This window comes from Ranitomeya variabilis, chromosome 2 (assembly GCF_051348905.1).
Source record: "Ranitomeya variabilis isolate aRanVar5 chromosome 2, aRanVar5.hap1, whole genome shotgun sequence".
Lineage (NCBI taxonomy): Eukaryota > Metazoa > Chordata > Amphibia > Anura > Dendrobatidae > Ranitomeya > Ranitomeya variabilis.
In genome coordinates, this window is record NC_135233.1 from 262,798,919 (window position 1) to 262,820,099 (window position 21,181).

A 21,181-nucleotide genomic window follows, 5' to 3' on the forward strand; every position below is an offset into this window, starting at 1 on the left:
ACAAATCCCGATGGGCTGTGTGAGTTTGGCGCATGCGCGCTGCTCACTTCGAACTCTTCTATTATGCTGCCTTGGTGAGGATAAAAAGAAGAGGCGCTGGAGGGGCTGTGCGGGGAACGTTACGGAGCGGCGGGGGCGAAGTAATGCTCGGCGCTAGCCCTTCTCTACTTGTGTCTGTGGCTCTGTGTGCGGACTGTGGGGTGCGGGGCCGCCGCCGAGGGAGGGGGCAGAACAGCCGCGGACCTGGGGCTCCCCCTCCCCCGCCGCTCTGTGGTAGCGGCCGCTCCGGACGAGCCTTTGTGATACATTGTAAAACAAAAGCTTCCGCGCGGAGCGCACTGATACATTGTGGCCGCCGGGAACGGACGGGTGGGAAGCCGGGGCGCCGCTGCCTTCCCGGGCGGGCTGGGGGCTGCCGGAGGAACACCCAACCCGGGGAGCAGGGGACATCTTCCCTGCCCGCCATCTTTTAAAGGGGAGATATTCAGGGAGGGGGAGCAGGAGGCGGATCCGGACAGCGGCCAGGCTGAGAGTGTGAGACCGGGCCTTCATCAGTGCGGTACCGGAGGACCCAGCAGGTAGAGGCGGCTGTAGTGTACGGCCCGAGTGATGTGTGATGAGCCGCGATTACCTGTGTCTGAACTTACCACTGCCGGCGCTGTGTGTGACAGGTCAGCTACCTGGGGCCGGCTGCGACCTGTGCAGGGGTGAGGCGGATGGTGGCCGGAGCAGTGGTCTGTGTGTGTGGTGGATGGTGGCTGGTGGCCAGAGCAGTGTGTGTGTGGCCGGAGCAGTGGTCTGTGTGTGTCTGTGGTGTGGTGGATGGTGGCCGGAGCAGTGGTCTGTGTGTGTGGTGGATGGTGGCCGGAGCAATGGGTGTGTGTGGTGGATGGTGGCCGGAGCAATGGGTGTGTGGGGCGGATGGTGGCCGGAGCAATGGGTGTGGGGCGGATGGTGGCCGGAGCAATGGGTCTGTGGTGGATGGTGGCCGGAGCAATGGTCTGTGTGGGGCGGATGGTGGCCGGAGCAGTGGTGTGTGTGTGTGTGTGTGTGTGTGTGTCGGTGGCCGGAGCAGTGGTGTGTGTGTGTGTGTGTCGGTGGCCGGAGCAGTGGTGTGTGTGTGTGTGTGTGTGTGTCGGTGGCTGGAGCAGTGGTCTGTGTGTGTCTGTGGTGTGGTGGATGGTGGCTAGAGCAGTGTGTGTGTGTGGCCGGAGCAGTGGTCTGTGTCTGTGGCTGGAGCAGTGGTCTGTGTGTGTGTGGGGCGGATGGTGGCCAGAGCAGTAGTGTGTGTGTGTGTGTGTGTGCCTGATGGCCGGAGCAGTGGTCTGTGTGTGTGTCGGTGGCTGGAGCAGTGGTCTGTGTGTGTGTGTGTGTGTGGTGGATGGTGGTCGGAGCAGTGTGTCTGTGGCTGGAGCAGTGGTCTGTGTGTGTGTGGTGGATGGTGGCCGGAGCAGTGGTCTGTGTTGTGGCTGGAGCAGTGGTCTGTGTATGTGTCGGTGGCTGGAGCAGTGGTCTGTGTGTGTGGGGCGGATGATGGCTGGAGCAGTGGTCTGTGTGTGTGGGGCGGATGATGGCTGGAGCAGTGGTCTGTGTGTGTGGGGCGGATGATGGCTGGAGCAGTGGTCTGTGTGTGTGGGGCGGATGATGGCTGGAGCAGTGGTCTGTGTGTGTGGGGCGGATGATGGCTGGAGCAGTGGTCTGTGTGTGTGGGGTTGGCGGAGGTAGATGGTGGCCGGAGCGGTGTGGGGGTGCCTGATGGTGGCAGAGCAGTGGTGTGGTGGATGGTGGCAGAACAGTACCTGTGTGGTGTATTGTGAGGTTTCTTCTGTTGCTCCGAGGGTCTGAACGTGGCTCCATATGTGCTGTGCCCCTATTTTCCCTGGTTTGTAGTACTGACCCCTTGGTTGTCTCCCACCTGGCATGGCACCGGATGTGATCATGTAGGTGGCCGACAGTCAAGTCTCCTCTCCATTTACTTTGTACCTGTGATATGTATATGTGTGTGTGTTCTAGTAATGTTTCATCTGCGTCGCTCCAGTTGTTGTGAAACTACAACTCCCAGCATGAGTAGTGTTGCTCTCAGGAGAGGATGGGAGTCTGCTGTCCTAGATGTTTGTTGTGTCTGCCACAGCTGGAGAGTTGTGACCGTGTAGTGGGGAGGTGGCTTGTCCCGTGTCTGTGGGTTACTCGATATTCCTTCAGGGCACTTGATTAGCGGCTTCTGCTCCGGGGGATCAGATATTCTGTCTTTTGGGGAATAACCTGATGCTTTTGTTTGTCTGTGGTTAGTAGACACTGATTTTCCGCCATCTCGTGTTTCTTTGCTGAAACCTTAGAATAGGTTTCCTCCTGCCCCTAGGATGGCAGCGTGACAACCTTCGGTCACTCGGAGGCAGCTGCTCTGCTGCTGTAGAATGAGAAACGCATGGGCGGTTTATGACTCCGGTCTCGTGATGTTCTTGTATGCAGGACTGGGTGTAGTGTAGTAGTTAGGCCATGCTGGGAGTTGGGATGTCTCCTGCCGCAGAGGTAGGGGCCAATGTGCCCAACTGTCACTTTTTCTTGTTGTTTGAGTGCCCACCCTGTCCAGAGCATCTTGTGTTCTGACACTGGGCACACCATGTTGCCCTTTATATCCGCAGACTTTGCCCCGTTGGTGTCCAGCAGCGGTCCCCTGTGTTGGCTCCTTGGCAGCGGTGTCGGGCTGTGTGACATGCACTGCAGCCCTGGTCGTACTTGTAGACAAACTTTGTTATCTTATGTACAAGATCTGCAGTGAATACACTACATTATAACCTAGCTGAAAGATGGAAGTTTCCATTTGGTTGCCATGGCTACATCCAGTTTTGTATATGCCGTGTGTATGGATTTCTTTTATTGCAGCTTATTAAACGTCACACATGGCTGTAGCTGCGACAAATGAAAACTCAGATTCCCGTTCTCTATACGTCTGCCTGGATCCACAGACCTATAGATCCAGCCAGGCATCTTCTATATCTGCACACTGATCCTGCGGAAGTTCACATAGAAACTTATTTCAGAATTGATGCAGTGTGACCCCTTATGCTGTGACTGAAGACACTGTAACATCTGTGCTCATTTCCTATGATCTGGGCATGTAGTGGTCCGATCAAGTAGCTTGTATATTAGCCCTGCGTCTTGTGGAAGCCCCTCAGTTATTAGGCGGCTTTCAGAATGAAACTGGAATGTGGTCATGTGACCTCCAATGGCCGCGCGGGCATGAGAGGGTCTTCGTAACAGCTCCCGTTCACATGGAAGTTTTATAGGCCATGTTCACATGTGGCGGTTGTGCTGCTGATTTCCAAGATTTGCTGGCGGAAGATCTGCACCTATTACAGTAACAGCAGAGTGGATGCCATTTTATCAAATTTCATCCACAACATGTCAAATTCTACTGCTAATTCTCATTTCTGATTTTCCACTTGTAATGTCTGCAACAAATCGGCTCATAACGTGTGACTGCACCCTGAAAGTGTAAGGCTTGGGAGACACTGGTGTGCGGTCTGTGGCAGTCGCCACTGTTTCTTTTATTTATTTTTTTTGGTCAGGCCTGGACTAGTTGGACTTGCTTGGCCACGATGTGATTGCAGGGGCAGATGTGAAGTGTTTCATTTGTCCTGACTAAAGCTATGTGCACACGTTGCAGATTAGCCTTAGAAATTTTTGGTGCGGATTCTGCCTCTCCTGGCAGAAAACGTAGCTGCAGACTTGTTGTGTTTTTTGTGCGTTTTTGCAGATTTGTTGCGTTTTTGCTGCGGTTTTCTTGCGGATTTGCTGCGTTTTTTACCCCTGCGGATTTCTATAATGGAACGGGTACAAAAACGCTGCAGATCCGCAAAAAAGTGACATGCTACTTCTTTTAAACAGCAGCGTTTCCGCAGCGGATTTTCCGCAACGTGTGCACAGCTGTTTTTTTTTTTTTTCTCATTAATTTACATTGTACTGTAAATCCATTGCGGATCTGCAGCGTTTCTGCACCGCAAAAAACGCTACGGATCCGCAGAGAATCCACAACGTGTGCACATAGCCTTACTGTCGGCGTTTCTGTTCAGGCTGATGGGAGAGCAGTGTGTGGGTCGATTATGGCGTATCTGCTTGGGGCAGCTCTTCTGGGGGATGAAGGGGTGATTGCCTCTTACGCTGCATGGGTTCTTGGGTTGGGGGTGCTATGTGTGGCCAGGGCTGTGGAGTCTGTGTCCAGTTTGTTGGAGTTGGTATAAAATGGATAGACTCCTAAAATATATAATACATTGGGTATAGTAGTACAATGCAGGATGTGCTGAATATTTTTTTTCTTATAAAAAAATGTGGGAAAGTTCTGAAATATCCTATAAATGTCTGTTTTGTTCCTGATCTAAGGATCTGGGCTTTTAGTTGAGATGAATCTGTGCTGCACTTTATGTACATGCTCAGCAGTGACCAGTGCTGAGGAGTCGGCCTTGCGTTGGTGACTAGCAATGGCAGAAACTGGATCCCTTGTTTTCAGTTATTGGCAATTTGTGCAGTAATTGGGTCCTGGTCCTGTTTACATTAATCGGTTCCATGTATGAGAGCAGCTCCCGTGTGGATCAGACCGATCTCTGACCATTAGTCATTAAACCGCTTTCTTGTGAGGGTCTGTGTGTGGAGCCGTTGTCTTCCTTTGGTCCCATTCCTGGATGATTCGGTGTGCAGCGTGGGCCGCACTGGCCTCGTCTGAACAAAGCTCATGTGCATTAATTATTTTATGGTTTCCTTTTTATATTACATAAGAGTTGTCACTCTGTGGCACAGCGTCCTCATGTTGTACCTCCTGGTAGTGCCATCATTGCTGTCTGTATAACATGAAGCCTTCTGTTCCCTGGATGTTTGGCTGGGACGCGGTTCAGATGACAATCTGCCGATTCTCTGCTTTGCTGCTTTATTTTCCTTGTTGGGTGCAGAAGGTGTCTGATATTTTTGACAATCAGTGCTTCTGGTCCTGTAAATGTGTACATGGCATTGATCCAGAAATACGTGAAGTAATGCAGCCAGGGGTCTCGTTGTTTCAGGTCTGATATAACAGCAAGGTCCACCTGTGATGTCAGGAATAGTCCTAAATGGAGGAAGGAACAGTACAGAGTATTTCAGGAGAGGAGGGTGCTGATCTTGCAGGTGGTTTTAGATGGTCAAATAGGATGTGTAGGGCTTCATAGCGGCACATAGCATTTCAGGAGAGACGTGTGGTGATTGGGGCAGAGCTTCTCTGAATTGGATGTGACCTGTTTATAAGGGGGTAGGGGATTCATTGCCATCTCTGCGGTATTGTGGTCCTGCTTTCTTCCCGCTGTGTATGTGATCGTTGTATGGATTCCTCACTGGGCGTTTTGCTTTTTTGGGAATATCATTAATTTGCTGATTTTTACACTGCAGTCTTGAGCCTTTTCTTGGTGTTTCTGAGGAAGCAGAATGACAGCCGGTGAGGAATCTAAATGCTGAACTATAGGTCCTCTTGAGAATGGCCTCCTGATCCACGATGGCAGCCTCCTGACCTCCGCACAAGAGCGTAAGAGCACCCCGTTTTATCTCTCGTCACCCCGAGTCCCTGAGGGCTGCATATATTGAACGTCTGAAGCTTGCAGCTGGCTCTCGGGAGCAGACCTTTGAGTGACTTGGATCTTTCCTGTTGTCCTGAAACCTTCTGTGTTTCTAGTTAGTCTGGATGTAAGTGGCACATATGCTGTGAGTTGCATTGTAATGGTTCTTCCTGACTCTTTTTTCTTCCCGCCCTATAGGTTCTATGGTCGGACTCCTGAGATGGGATGTCCTTCCTCGGCGAGGGCCATAAAGGTAGAGATTGTGTTGCAGATTTACTGTGAAAGGAAGTGACCCAGAGAAGAGCAACATGTCTGCCGTCACAGTTGCGGCTCAGGCCCCTCAGGGGCCCGTGAACCCACCGCCCCCAGAAATCACAAACTCCAACAAGCCAGGCCGCAAAACCAACCAGCTGCAGTACATGCAGAATGTGGTGGTGAAGACGCTGTGGAAGCATCAGTTCGCTTGGCCCTTCTACCAGCCCGTGGACTGCATCAAGCTGAACCTGCCCGTGAGTCTTCTCAGCGATGGCACCCCAAATTCATCAGCTTTATACAATCAGTTTCTCACCAGTTTCAGCATCTCTGCTTGGTGTCAGGGGCTAAAAAACTTACCGTAATTTACAACCAGAGACTGAAGACCTATCCTAGCCTTGCTTTCCTCACACAGCTGTTGGTTTGCTGCAGTTTCATCCAGTGGAGATAAACCCCTGTAACCTAGACAGGCAAATATCCTAACCACACAGACACATTGTAACAAACCATCAGATTTTGTGTCCCAGCCACTCATGGAGTAACGTTGTAGCAAACACTTAGCTGCAGTTTTGTTTTTTCTTCTGACAGAAAGCAGAGATCTTAGCCTGTGAACTGTACTTCCTCTGCATTAGTCATCTGCTTGCTGTGAAGCCTCTGAGCCTTTTCTGTTTCTGTAACTATAGACGTGCAGATGTTGAGCTCCCTGTGACTCTCTTTACCACTGTACATCGGCCTCTGACGTTTGCTCATGATGTGACTTTTACTTTCAGGACTATCACAAGATAATTAAGAACCCAATGGATATGGGGACGATAAAGAAGAGACTTGAGAATAATTACTATTGGAGTGCCAACGAATGCATGCAAGACTTCAACACCATGTTCACAAACTGTTACATCTACAACAAGGTAGGCGCTGGATCAGGAGAGCGGGGGGATATTGCTGTGTGGTCTTGGTGAGCAGGCATAAGTCTCGGATCAGGTCTGGAGAGATGGCGCGCTGCTGGACTACAACCACATACACAGCAGCTCCACTGAGATGGGGTCCGACCTCCCCCGTGTGTCAGTTCAGGTGCCGAGATGCCGCGTGAATGACTGTTGCCTAGTTTCTTGCTCTTCACTTAATGGCTGTTTATCTGCCTTAGTCCACAGATGACATTGTCCTGATGGCTCAAGCCTTGGAAAAGATTTTCCTTCAAAAAGTAGCACAGATGCCACAGGAAGAAGTGGAGCTATTGCCTCCTGTCCCAAAAGGCAAGGGGAAAAAGCTGCCGCCCCCTCCGTCCACGCAGACACCAGGTACCCACATAGATAATCTATCTCCTAATCACTGAAGCTTGACCAGAGGGGCACCTGTCTCTGCATGTGGTTAAAAGACCTGCTCCGAATACAGCCTCTATCAACATACACAAGGCTGTCCAAGTCACAATCGTTCGTTTTAGTAATGGCATCCTCGTAACCACTTTTTTTTTTTTTTTTTTTTTCCCAGTAATCACAGAACCAGAGCCACCTGTTGAGAAAGCTGCTCCATCTCCCAAACCGGTGGCCGTGGAGCGCAGCCCTCCCAAAGCACCTGTAGTAGAGCGCAGCCCCCCCAAGCCTGCTGTAGTGGAACGCAGCTCCGGAAGACGATCCGAGCCACCTGTGGAGAGGCGTCGGGAGCGATTTAAAGGTCTCCAGTAGTTTTATGTAATGACTTGAGACCCAGGCTTGGTGTAATGACTGCATGGATCACTACTAAAGATGCAGCACTGTTGTGTCCGGTGTAGAGGCGACTTGCAGGATAGGTTTGTGCTGGCAGGACCATTCTGCATGTCTTGCATTTGCCTCTGGTCTGTAGCTGATCCTCCAGTCTGGCATCTCGCCTGCGTTCTATGCGGTGGATGATGGGGGACGTCACTGGGCAGACTCTATATTAGATGCGAACGACAATGATCTTGCTGCCCGTTACATTTGTCCGTGTTGTCTCCTTTCAGCCGCGGCCCCGGCCTCCAGCATCTCCACAGTCAACCCCACAGTCCAGCTCACCAACATCGCTCCTCTAGTGTCCCAGACGCCAGTCATCGCTGTCACTCCTGTGCCAACTATCATTGCTAATGTAACAGTACCAGTTGCCACCGCTGCTCCTCAGCCGCCTCCAGCCGCCCCAGTCCCAGTAGCACCAGTTGTTCCTCCGGCTGCCCCAGTTGTTAAGGTAACGGAGAATATTTGTTGTTTTTAGAAACGCATATTTTTTTTTAATTTTTTTTTTATTACCCACTCATAGGCTCAAGGTGCTTTTAGTCAACCAACCCGTCTTTTGTCCCCCATGCTTTACACTGCTTTTGCAACACACTTTTAGCAGGTACATAGATGGATGATAAACTACAAGTAGCTAGAAGATCATCACAGTCTACACCATGAAATTACCCCAATAATTGAGAACCTGGTATGGCGGTGCACTTAAATAACCACCCAGCCTTAACCCCTTAAGCCCCGAGGGTGGTTTGCACGTTAATGACCGGGCCAATTTTTACAATTCTGACCACTGTCCCTTTATGAGGTTATAACTCTGGAACGATTCAACGGATCTTGGCGATTCTGACACTGTTTTCTCATGAGATATTGTACTTCATGTTAGTGGTAAAAATTATTCGATATAACTTGCGTTTATTTGTGAAAAAATTGGAAAATTTCGCAATTTTCCAACTTTGAATTTTTTATGCCCTTAAATCACAGATGTGTAACACAAAATACTTAATAACTAACATTTCCCACATGTCTACTTTACATCAGCACAATTTTGGAACCAACATTTTTTTTTGTTAGGGAGTTATAAGGGTTAAAAGTTGACCAGGAATTTCTCATTTTTACAACACCATTTTTTTTTTTTTTTAGGGACCACATCTCATTTGAAGTCATTTTGAGGGGTCTATATGATAGAAAATACCCAAGTGTGACACCATTCTAAAAACTGCACCCCTCAAGGTGCTCAAAACCACATTCAAGAAATTTATTAACCCTTCAGGTGTTTCACAGGAATTTTTGGAATGTTTAAATAAAAATGAACATTTAACTTTTTTTCACACACAATTTATTTCAGCTCCAATTTGTTTTATTTTACTAAGGGTAACAGGAGAAAATGGACCCCAAAGGTTGCTGTACAATTTGTCCTGAGTACGCTGATACCCCATATGTGGGGGTAAACCACTGTTTGGGCGCATGGCAGAGCTCGGAAGGAAAGGAGCGCCATTTGACTTTTCAATGCAAAATTGACTGGAATTGAGATGGGACGCCATGTTGCGTTTGGAGAGCCCCTGATGTGCCTAAACATTAAAACCCCCCACAAGTGACACCATTTTGGAAAGTAGACCCCTTAAGGAACTTATCTAGATGTGTGGTGAGCACTTTGACCCAACAAGTGCTTCACAGAAGTTTATAAGGCAGAGCCGTAAAAATAAAAAATAATTTTTGTGAAAAAAATATGATTTTTTCGGCCCCAATTTTTTATTTTCCCAAGGGTAAGAGAAGAAATTAGACCACAAAAGTTGTTGTGCAATTTGTCCTGAGTACGACGATACCCCATATGTGGGGGTAAACCACTGTTTGGGCGCATAGCAGAGCTCGGAAGGGAAGGAGCGCCATTTTACTTTTCAATGCAAAATTGACTGGAATTAAGATGGGACGCCATGTTGCGTTTGGAGAGCCCCTGATGTGCCTAAACATTAAAACCCCCCACAAGTGACACCATTTTGGAAAGTACACCCCCTAAGGAACTTATCTAGATGTGTTTTGAGAGCTTTAAACCCCCAAGTGTTTCACTACAGTTTATAACGCAGAGCCGTGAAAATAAAAATTCTTTTTTTTTTTCACAAAAATGATTTTTTAGCCCCCAGTTTTGTATTTTCACAAGGGTAACAGGACAAATTGGACAACAACTTTTGGGGTCCAATTTATCCTGAGTACGCTGATACCCAATATGTGGGGGGGAACCACTGTTTGGGCGCATGGCAGAGCTCGGAAGGGAAGGAGCGCCATTTGGAATGCAGACTTAGATGGATTGGTCTGCAGGCGTCACGTTGCATTTGCAGAGCCCCTGATGTACCCAAACAGTAGAAACCCCCCACAAGTGACCCCATATTGGAAACTAGACCTCCCAAGGAACTTATCTAGATGTGTTGTGAGACCTTTGAACCCCCAAGTGTTTCACTACAGTTTACAACGCAGAGCCGTGAAAATAAAAAATCGTTTTTTCCCACAAAAATGATTTTTAGCCCCCCAAATTTTTATTTTACTAAGGATAACAAGAGAACTTGGACCCCAAAAGTTGTTGTCCAATTTGTCCTGAGTACGCTGATACCCCATATGTTGGGGTAAACCCCTGTTTGGGCAAACGGGAGAGCTCGGAAGGGAAGGAGCACTGTTTTACTTTTTCAACGCAGAATTGGCTGGAATTGAGATCGGACGCCATGTCGCGTTTGGAGAGCCCCTGATATGCCTGAACAGTGGAAACTCCCCAATTCTACCTGAAACCCTAATCCAAACACACCCCTAACCCTAATCCCAACGGTAACCCTAACCACACCCCTAACCCTGACACACCCCTAATTCTAATCCCAACCCTAATCCCAACCGTAAATGTAATCCCAACCCTAACCCTAACTTTAGCCCCAACCCTAACTTTAGCCCTAATGGAAATATACATTTTTTAATTTTATTATTTTTCCCTAACTAAGGGGGTGATGAAGGGGGGTTTGATTTACTTTTATATCGGATTTTTATGATTGGCAGCTGTCACACACTAAGACGCTTTTTATAGCAAAAAAGTTTTTGCGTCTCCACATTTTGAGACCTATAATTTTTCCATATTTTGGTCCACAGAGTCATGTGAGGTCTTTTTTTTTTTTTTTTTTTTTTTTTTTTTTGCGGGACGAGTTGACGTTTTTATTGGTAACATTTTCGGACACGTGTGACAGTTTTTGATCACTTTTTATTCCAATTTTTGTGAGGCAGAATGACCAAAAACCAGCTATTCATGAATTTCTTTTGGGGGAGGCGTTTTATACCGTTCCACGTTTGGTAAAATTGATAAAGCAGTTTTATTCTTCGGGTCAGTACGATTACAGCGATACCTCATGTATATCATTTTTTTTAATGTTTTGGCGCTTTTATACGATAAAAGCTATTTTATAGAAAAAATTATTTTGGCATCGCTTTATTCTGAGGACTATAACTTTTTTATTTTTTTGCTTATGATGCTGTATGGCGGCTTGTTTTTTGCGGGACAAGATGACGTTTTCAGCGGTACCATGGTTATTTATATCCATTTTTTTGATCGTGTGTTATTCCACTTTTTGTTTGGCAGTATGATAATAAAGCGTTGTTTTTTGGCTCGTTTATTTTTTATTTTTTCTTACGGTGTTCACTGAAGGGGTTAACTAGTGGGGCAGTTTTATAGATTGGGTCGTTACGGACGCGGCGATACTAAATGTGTACTTTTATTGTTTTTTTTGTTTGTTTGTTTTTTTAGTTAAAATGTATTTATGGGAATAATATATATATATTTTTTTACTTTGTCCCGGGGGGGACATCACAGATCGCCGATCTGACAGTTTGCACAGCACTCTCAGATCGGCGATCTTACTTCCAGCACTGCAGGCTTACCAGCTCCTGCTGTGTACCCGGAAGTACTCCCTGCAGTACCCGGATGCAGCCCCGCAGCCATTTTGGATCCGGGGACTGCAGGGAGGAGACGCTCAGTACAAGGTGAGTACATCACCTTGTACCGATCGTCTCAGGGAAGCACGCAGGGAGCCCCCTCCCTGCGCGATGCTTCCCTGTACCGCCGGTACACTGCAATCATGTTTGATCGCAGTGTGCCGGGGGCGGTCCGTGACCACTCCTGGCACATAGTGCCGGATGTCAGCTGCCATAGTCAGCTGACACTCGGCCGCGCTCCCCCCCCCATGAGCGCGGCCGATCGCATATGACGTACTATCCCGTCACTGGGAATTAAGTCCCAGGTCACCTTGACGGGATAGTACGTCATATGGGATTAAGGGGTTAAAGCAGCTGTATGTTTGTGCAGCTCCAGTTCCCTCATTATGTTCTCCTGGTCATGCAAACCTTCTGAGCCCCTCATTTTACAGGAGACTTGTTTAATTTAAGCTTCCCTTTAACACCTTCCTGACCTCTGCCGTACATGTACCGCGCAGTGGGAAGTGTGTACTTGGAAGCCGCCGTACTTGTACAACAAGATTTTCCCAACTGGCAAGCAGAACTATTAAAACAGTGGGCGTCAGCTGTCCCTCATATCGGACACTGCTGTAAAGTTTACAGTGAGTGCTAGCTCTGATCATGGCCGTTTAACCTTTCAGGTGTTGCTGTCAATATGGATGGCAGCATCTGCTTGCATATGTGATTGAGGGGGCTCCCTCTCTATCCCCATCGGCACCCCACGATTGCAATGTTCCTATGGTAGCCATAATGACCCCAGACTGACTAATTGCTATGGGTCACCCAGCTACAGTGGCATGTAAAAGTTTGGGCACCCCTGGACAAAATTGCCGTTATTGTGAACAGTTAAGCAAGTTGAAGATTAAATGATTTCTAAAAGGCCTAAAGTTAACGAAGACACATTTCCTTTCTCTTTTAGGCAAAAAAAAAAAAAAATTAATCTTTTACATTTTAAAAATTACAAAAAGGAAAATGGGCCGATGTAAAAGTTTGGGCACCCTGCATGGTTAGTGCTTGGTAGCACCCCCTTCTTGAAAATATCACAGCTTGTAAATGCTTTTTGTAGCTAACCAAGAGTCTTGGAATTCTTTTTTTTTTTTTTTTTTAACTTTTAATTGAAGAATTCCACAAAATAAGATAACAAAACATGAGATCATAGCATATTGTCAAAATAATCCATATATCAACATTAATATTGACAGATATGACCAAATACCTTATACCTTCAATAATAAAGTATACAAACAAACAAACCATAACCTTCAGTATAATACATTCTACCAAGAATTGCACTTCCTAATCAACAGAGTTTTTATGAATGTTTTAAAGCTCATATCAGATCAGGTTATAAAAGATACATGTTATTAATCCTACATAGATCATCATATTCATAATCCAGAATAGATATACACATCAGGGACTATATCGCAAGATTGAAGAGACCATAGCTCCACGAGCCAGGTGCGTCAATGGCGAGTCACACCACCTTTACCAAATCTTCTTAAGTTTCTGGGGACCTCCTCTTTTCCTGTATAGTATGTTTTCATAAGGAATTGCGTCATTCACAAGTTTCTTCCACTGATTAATCAAAGGAGATTTTCCCTCCCATCTACCTCAATACTATCGCTTTCCTAGCCATAAATCGAGCTTCCCGAAGAAATATTCTATCATGGTGGTCCCACATCTCCTCATCCACGACCCCCCAGATTGCACAGTTACGGTCCACATTCAATCAGTATCCCCATTATCCGCTCCAATGTATTGGAATTCTTTTTTGAGGGATTTTTATCCATTCTTCCGTTTGAAAATTCTTCCAGTTCTGTGAGATTCCTGGGTCGTCTTGCATGCACTGCTATTTTGAGGTCTAGCCACAGATTTTCAATGAGGATCAGATCAGGGGAATGTGAGGGCCATTGTAAAACCTTCAGCTTTCATCTTTTGAGGTGGTCTATTTTGGATTTCGGTGTATGTTTAGGATCATTATTCGTTTGTAGAAGCCATCTTCTTTTCAACTTCAGCTTTTGTACAGATGGTGTTGCATTTGCATCAAGAATTTGTTGAAATTTCATTTAATCCATTCTTCCCTCCACCCGTGCAATGTTCTGCGTGCCGTTGGCTGCAACAAAACCTCAAAGCACGATTGGTCCACCCCCATGCTTAATGGTTGGCGAGATGTTCTTTTCCTGAAATTCTGTGCCCTTTTTCTCCACACATACCTTTTGATCTTTGTGGCCATAGAGTTCTATTTTAACCTCATCAGTACACAGGACTTGTTTCCAAAATGCATCAGGCTTGTTTAGATGTTCTTTTGCATACTTCTGATGCTGAATTTTATGGCGAGGACACATTAGAAGTTTGCTTCTGATGACTCTTTAATGAGGCCATATTTGTGTAGGTGTATCTGAACAGTAGAACAATGTACCACAACTCCAGAGCCTGCTAAGTCAAGCGAGATTTGTGTGTTTAGCAATCCTACGAGCAGTTCTCGCTGATACTCGGCTTGGTCTTCCAGACCTTATCTTGACTGTCAGTGTTCTTGTTTTCTGCCATTTTAATTCCATTTCAAATTGAGGAAAGGGCAACTTGAAAACGCTTTGCTTTCTCCTTTTATAGCCTTCTACTGCTTTGTGGGCTTCCATCATTTTTAATTTTCAGGGTGATAGGCAGCTGCTTAGAAGAACCATGGCTGCTGTGTCTTGGCACAAGGTTAGAAGAGGCTGGGTTTTTATAAAGCTGGGAAATTTGCATAATCTGGCCTTTCCTAAAGATGATGAACAAGCCATAACCCTAAGAGGCTAATTTACTTCTTAAACCCAGAAGGTTGTTTGGACATTAACCCCTTCCCGACATCGGACGTACTATACCGTCCGATGTCGGGTCCCCTGCTTTGATGTGCGCTCCGGCGGTGAGCGCACATCAAAGTCGCGACATGTCAGCTGTTTTTTACAGCTGACATGTGCGCGCAATAGCGGCGGGTGAAATCGCGATCACCCGCCGCTATTAACTAGTTAAATGCAGCTGTCAAACGCAGACAGCGGCATTTAACTACCGCATCCGGCCAGGCGGCCGGAAATGAGCGCATCGCCGACCCCCGTCACATGATCGGGGGTCGGCGATGAGTCAGGAAGGTAACCATAGAGGTCCTTGAGACCTCTATGGTTACTGATCGCCGGTGGCTGTGAGCGCCCCCCTGTGGTCAGCGCTCACAGCACACCTGCATTTTAGCTACATAACAGCGATCTGATGATCGCTGTTATGTAGCAGAGCCGATCGGGCTGTGCCTGCTTCTAGCCTCCCATGGAGGCTATAGAAGCATGGCAAAAGTTAAAAAAAAAAGTTAAAAAAAATGTGAAAAAAATATAAAAGTTTAAATCACCCCCCCTTTCGCCCCAATCAAAATAAATCAATAAAAAAAATATCAAATCTACACATATTTGGTATCGCCGCGTTCAGAATCGCCCGACCTATCAATAAAAAAAAAAAGCATTAACCTGATCGCAAAACGGCGTAACGAGAAAAAAAATCGAAACGCCAGAATTACGTTTTTTTGGTTGCCGCGACATTGCATTAAAATGCAATAACGGGCGATCAAAAGAACTTATCTGCACCGAAATGATATTATTAAAAACGCCAGCTCGGCACGCAAAAAATAAGCCCTCACCCGACCCCAGATCATGAAAAATGGAGACGCTACGGGTATCGGAAAATGGCGCAATTTTATTTATTTATTTTTTTGCAAAGTTTGGAATTTTTTTTCACCACTTAGGTAAAATATAACCTAGACATGTGAGGCGTCTATGAACTCGTACTGACCTGGAGAATCATAATGGCAGGTCAGTTTTATCATTTAGTGAACCTAGCAAAAAAAACAAACAAAAAACAAGTGTGGGATTGCACTTTTTTTGCAATTTCACCGCACTTGGAATTTTTTTCCCATTTTCTAGTACACGCCATGGTAAAACCAATGGTGTCATTCAAAAGTACAACTCGTCCCGCAAAAAATAAGCCCTCACATGGCCAAATTGACGGAAAAATAAAAAAGTTATGGCTCTGGGAAGGAGGGGAGTGAAAAACGAAAATGGAAAAATGAAAAATCCCACGGTCATGAAGGGGTTAATGACCAGGCCAATTTTTACAATTCTGACCACTGTCACTTTGAGGTAATAACTCTGGAACGCTTCAACGGATCATATTTATTCTGACTCTTTTTCTCGTGACATATTGTACTTCATGATGGTGTTAACATTTCTTTGGTGTGACTTGCACTTATTTTATTAACACAAAACTGAAATTTGGCACAAATTTGCCAATTTTCCAACTTTAAATTTTCATGCCCTTAAATCAGAGATATGTCACACAACATAGTTAACCCCTTTACCCCTAAGGGTGGTTTGCACGTTAATGACCAGGCCAAGTTTTACAATTCTGACCACTGTCCCTTTATGAGGTTATAACTCTGGAATGCTTCAACGGATCCCGGTGGTTTTTGACAGTTTTCTAGTGACATATTGTACTTCATGTTAGTGGTAAAATTTCTTTGATATTACCTGCGTTTATTTGTGGAAAAAAACAGAAATTTGGCGACAATTTTGCAATTTTCCAACTTTGAATTTTTATGCCCTTAAATCACAGTTATGTCACACAAAATACTTAATAGTAACATTTCCCACATGTCTACTTTACATCAGCACAATTTTGGAACCAAATTTTTTTTTTTTTTTTGTTAGGGAGTTATAAGGGTTAAAAGTTGACCAGCAATTTCTCATTTTTACAACACCATATATTTTTTTTTTTTTTTTTTTTTTTTTTTTTAGGGACCATATCACATTTGAAGACGCTTTGAGGGGTCTCTATGATAGAAAATAAAACTGCACCCCCGCCCCCCCAAGGTGCTCAAAACCACATTCAAGAAGTTTAATAACCCTTCAGGTGTTTCACAGGAATTTTTGGAATGTTAAAAAAATAAATAAATAAATAAAAAAAATTGAACATTTTAACTTTTTTTTAACAAAAGAATTACTTCAGCTCCAATTTGTTTTATTTTACCAAAGTAACAGGAGAAATTGGACCCCAAAGGTTGATGTACAATTTGTTCTGAGTATGCTGATACCCCATATGTGGGGGTGAACCACTGTTTGGGCACATGGCAGAGCTCGGAAGCGAAGGAGCGCCATTTGACTTTTCAATACAAAATTGACTGGAATTGAGATGGGACGTCATGTTGCGTTTGGAGAGCCCCTGATGTGCCTAAACATTGAAACCCCCCACAAGTGACACCATTTTGGAAAGTAGACCCCCTAAGGAACTTATCTAGATGTGTGGTGAGCACTTTGACCCACCAAGTGCTTCACAGAAGTTTATAATGTAGAGCTGTAAAATCATATATATATATATTTTTTTTTTTTACAAAAATGATCTTTTCGCCCCCAATTTTTTTATTTGCCAAAGGGTAACAGCAGAAATTGGACCACAAAATTTGTTGTTCAATTTGTCCTGATACCCCATATGTGGGAGAAAACTACTGTTTGGAAGGGAAGGAGCGCCGTTTGGAATGCAGACTTAGATGGAATGGTCTGCAGGCGTCACAGTGCGTTTGCAGAGCCCCTGATGTACCTAAACAGTAGAAACCCCCCACAAGTGACACCATGTTGGAAACTAGACCCCCCAAGGAACTTATCTAGAGGTGTTGTGAGAACTTTGAACCCCCAAATGTTTCCACTGCTGTTTATAACGCAGAGCCGTGAAAATAAAAAAAAATAAATTTCCCACAATAATTATTTTTTAGCCCCCAGTTTTGTATTTTCCCAAGGGTAACAGGAGAAATTGGACCCCAAAAGTTGTTGTACAATATGTCCTGAGTACGCTGATACCCCATATGTTGGGGTAAACCCCTGTTTGGACGCACGGGAGAGCTCGGTAGGGAAGGAGCACTGTTTTACTTTTTCAATGCAGAATTGCCTGGAATTGAGATCGGACGCCATGTCGCGCTTGGAGAGCACCTGATGTTCCTAAACAGTGGAAACCCCCAATTCTAACTGAAACCCTAACCCAAACACACCCCTAATCCTAACCACACCCCTAATCCCAACCGTAAATGTAATCCAAACCCTAACTATTAGCCCCAACCCTAACTTTACCGTAACCCTAACCCTAATGAGAAAATGGAAATAAATATATTTTCTAAAAAATTTTATTTTTCCCTAAGGGGGTGATGATGGGGGGTTTGATTTACTTTTATAGCGGGTTTTTTTAGCGGATATTTATGATTGGCAGCCGTCACACGCTAAAAGACACTCCACATTTTGAGAGCTATAATTTTTCCATATTTTGGTCCAAAGAGTCATGTGAGGTCTTGTTTTTTGCGGGACGACTTTACGTTTTTATTGGTACCATTTTCGGGCACGTGACATTTTTTGATCGCTTTTTATTCCGACTTTTGTGAGCAGAATTAACAAAAACCAGCTATTCATGAATTTCTTTTTGGGGGGGGGGGCGCTTATACCGTTCCGCGTTTGGTAAAATTGATAAAGCAGACTTATTCCTTGGGTCAGTACGATTACAGCGATATCTCATTTATATCCTTTTAGGTTTTGGCGCTTTTATACGATAACTATTTTATATAAAAAATAATAATTTTTGCATTGCTTTATTCTGAGGACTATAACTAACTTTTTTTTTTATTTTTTCGTTGATGATGCTGTATGGTGGCTCGTTTTTTTTTTTTTGCGGGACAAGATGACTTTTTCATCGGTATCATGGTTATTTATATCCGTCTTTTTGATTGTGTGTTATTACACTTTCTTTATCGCTTCATTGGGGGACACGGATAACCTTGGGTGTATGCTGCTGCTAGGAGGCTGACACTATGCAAAAAAGGAAAAAGAACAATAGCCCCTCACCGGCAGTATATACTCACCGACAGGCACTGAGCACCTCAGTTTATGCTTAGTGTCTGTAGGAGGCAGACCTGGATCTCCCAGATCCGCAGCTAATCATTTTTTGCTTTCGCAAGTTTGTTGTCTTTTACTAATTATTTATTTTGTCTTTCAGATTCAACTTGTAGGTAATCAGGGTGTTAATTCACTCTGCCTTCCCATTATTAGCGGCTGAGCGAGCAGTGTGGTGTCACCCACATCGCAACACTCAGGCCTGAGGGCGAGTTTGGTGGCCGGTCCTTGCTGAATTTCCTCCTCACCCCTCTCCTCAGACAGGGCTGACAGGGAGATGGTAGGGACCCCCCCCCTTTTTTTCCCTAAGGGGGTCGATGCCGTCTCCTGGAAGAGGGTCTTTCTCTCCAGCGTCCCTGCCTTCCCTTGGGCCCCTGGACGACCCTCATACAGCGCTGAAGATCAAGGTAATGAAGATATATCGGATATCGGGGGGGGGGGGGGGGGGGGGATTGTTGTTTGTATTACACGCTCGCTCCCTTGCATCCCCTGGTCCTGTCAGCGCTGCCCTGCCGTCTATTCCATGCGTTGTCCATTCAGCGCTGCGGCTCCCCTTTTTTACTTACTTTCCCTCAGTTTGGGCTGGTCGGCCGCGCCTCCTAATCGCCCGCTCTTTCTTGGCGCACAGTGATATTTTAAACAGCTCACACGCCCCATTCTGCCGCTGGACCTATCAGGGGTTTCCTCTCTTCCCGGTCATTTGCTGTGCGCTTAACCACTCCCCCTCCTTCCCCACGAGGCCTCTATTCCTCCTCCATCTTGGATTCTGCTTCCTATACGGATGCTACTCCACACGGGGGGCACAGATACCAGCTCAGTTGCAGCGCTTTCCTTCCTGTACGGTAGGCTTTCATCCGTACCCTAGCAACCCTCCCCTGCAGTATATCATACTCCGGAGGCAGTGCTGCAGTAGTTTAGACTTACACAGGCAGAGCTTTCCAACCCTTTTTTTCTTACTATAAGCTCACAGTCTACATATGTCCAACTCTATTGGGGCTTCTGTTTCCAAACCCACCATCATTCATTACGCTTGCTCACGCTGCAAGAAAAAGTGGTCAGCAGGTCAGTCGTCACCCTTCTGCCAATCCTGCAGTTCACCTACCATGTCTGCTCTGCAGGAAGCTTCCGAATCTCGGGATGAGTGCACTCCCCCTCCCCCAGAGTGGGCAGTTGCTATGTCAGTCAGTCTCTGACTTAACTAAAGTATCCCTATCTCTGGTCCAAGCGCTTGAACGACTTCCGCATCTAGCTACAGCCACCAGTGCTCCGACCGTCTCTCATGGCGAGTCGCATGCACCTGTTATCGACCCTCAGAAGAACGCGCCGGCCGTTCTAGAAAGAGGTCCCTGTCTGGCTCCTCTTCCAGCTCTCCGGGTCCCTCAGCAGTTCCCAAGCTGCTCACCTCTTCCCAATTCCCCTCTTCAGAGGAGGACCTTGGGTCGGACATAGATTCCCAGTCCGGGTCTGACTCTGACTCAGACCAGACTCCTGGCATACAGGCTATTGTGGATAGTCTCATCTTGGCTATCTCCCAAACTCTTAACCTTAAACAGGACGAGGTTCCCTCACAGGATCCTTCTGTCTCCTTCAAACGGGTCAAGCGTCCTTCTCGCTCCTTTCCCAATCACGAGGAATTTGAATCTACCCTGTCTAATCACTGGGAACATCCTGAGAAGCGCTTCCCAGGTAGAAAGCACCTGGACGTATTATACCCATTTAGTGCTGACCTCCTTGCCAAATGGGCAGAATCTCCAAAGGTGGACCCGCCGGTTAACCATCTTTCATCCAAGACGGTCCTATCCTTACCTGACGGTGCGTCGCTTAAGGACGCTATGGACAGACAGATTGAGACTCTAGCCAAAACAGCTTTCGAGGCATCAGGAGCTTCCCTCTTCCCCAGTTTCGCCTCCACCTGGGGGTGGCAAAGGCCATTTCCGCCTGGGCCAAAATTCTTCGAGGCATTTTGGCTTCGGCTTCCCCACAGGAACTGACTGATTTGGCGGACCAGATCGGCCACGCGGGCAAATACGTTTTGGCTGCCTCCTTGGATGCAGCGGCCTGTTCCGCAAGGGCAAGTAGCAACATCATTGCTATACGCCGCATTCTTTGGCTCAAAGCATGGAGTGCAGATAAAACTTCTAAGAAGTCTCTCACCAACCTAGCCTTTCAGGGTTCCAGACTCTTTGGCTCTCGCTTAGACCAGATCATTTCTGATGCCACGGGAGGAAAAAGTACTTCTCTCCCTCAGTCTAGACCAAAAAGTTTCTTCAATAAAAAGGGCCCTAGGCCTTTTAGGCACTTTCGTTAATTTCGGACTTCTGACTCCTCTTCCCAGCAGGAGCAACCTTCCGCTTCAGAAGAACGGAGGAGACCCTCTTACAAGCCTGCCCCCAGATGGAGAACTAGGAGTGAACCTTCCAGGTCCTCTGATGGGTCGCCCCCACCTGGAATGACTTCCAGGGTGGGAGGCAGACTTCTTTCCTTCCGGGACATCTGGCTCTCTGTAGTCAAGCGACGCCTGGGTCAGAGAGGTAGTTACCTCCGGTTACAAGATCGAATTTTCTTCCCTTCCAGAAAATCGTTTCTTCCTCTCTGCCACCAAGGCAACCGTCTCAACGGGTTTCTTCAGGCCGTCTCTTCCCTGGTCACAGCTGGCGTAGTCGTTCCTGTCCCTCCAAACGAGCGTTTTTCG

At 46.3% G+C, this 21,181-nt stretch overlaps 1 protein-coding gene across 13 annotated transcripts in view; it reads left to right on the forward strand.

Moving 5' to 3' along the window:
* Positions 1-21,181, forward strand: part of BRD3 (bromodomain containing 3) — a 63,402-nt gene continuing 42,221 nt past the window's right edge. For 6 of the 13 annotated variants that reach the window (XM_077284809.1, XM_077284818.1, XM_077284821.1 and 3 more), the window contains exons 1-7: positions 440-578; positions 5,413-5,545; positions 5,775-6,085; positions 6,599-6,736; positions 6,973-7,126; positions 7,317-7,499; positions 7,804-8,021. In XM_077284809.1, coding sequence (XP_077140924.1) covers positions 5,885-6,085; positions 6,599-6,736; positions 6,973-7,126; positions 7,317-7,499; positions 7,804-8,021 — 894 coding nt within the window. In that variant the 5' untranslated portion in view covers positions 440-578; positions 5,413-5,545; positions 5,775-5,884. Of the gene's footprint in view, positions 141-337; positions 579-5,412; positions 5,704-5,774; positions 6,086-6,598; positions 6,737-6,972; positions 7,127-7,316; positions 7,500-7,803; positions 8,022-21,181 lie in introns of those variants that run through there. The other 7 variants (XM_077284812.1, XM_077284817.1, XM_077284810.1 and 4 more) reach the window with 7 other exon arrangements.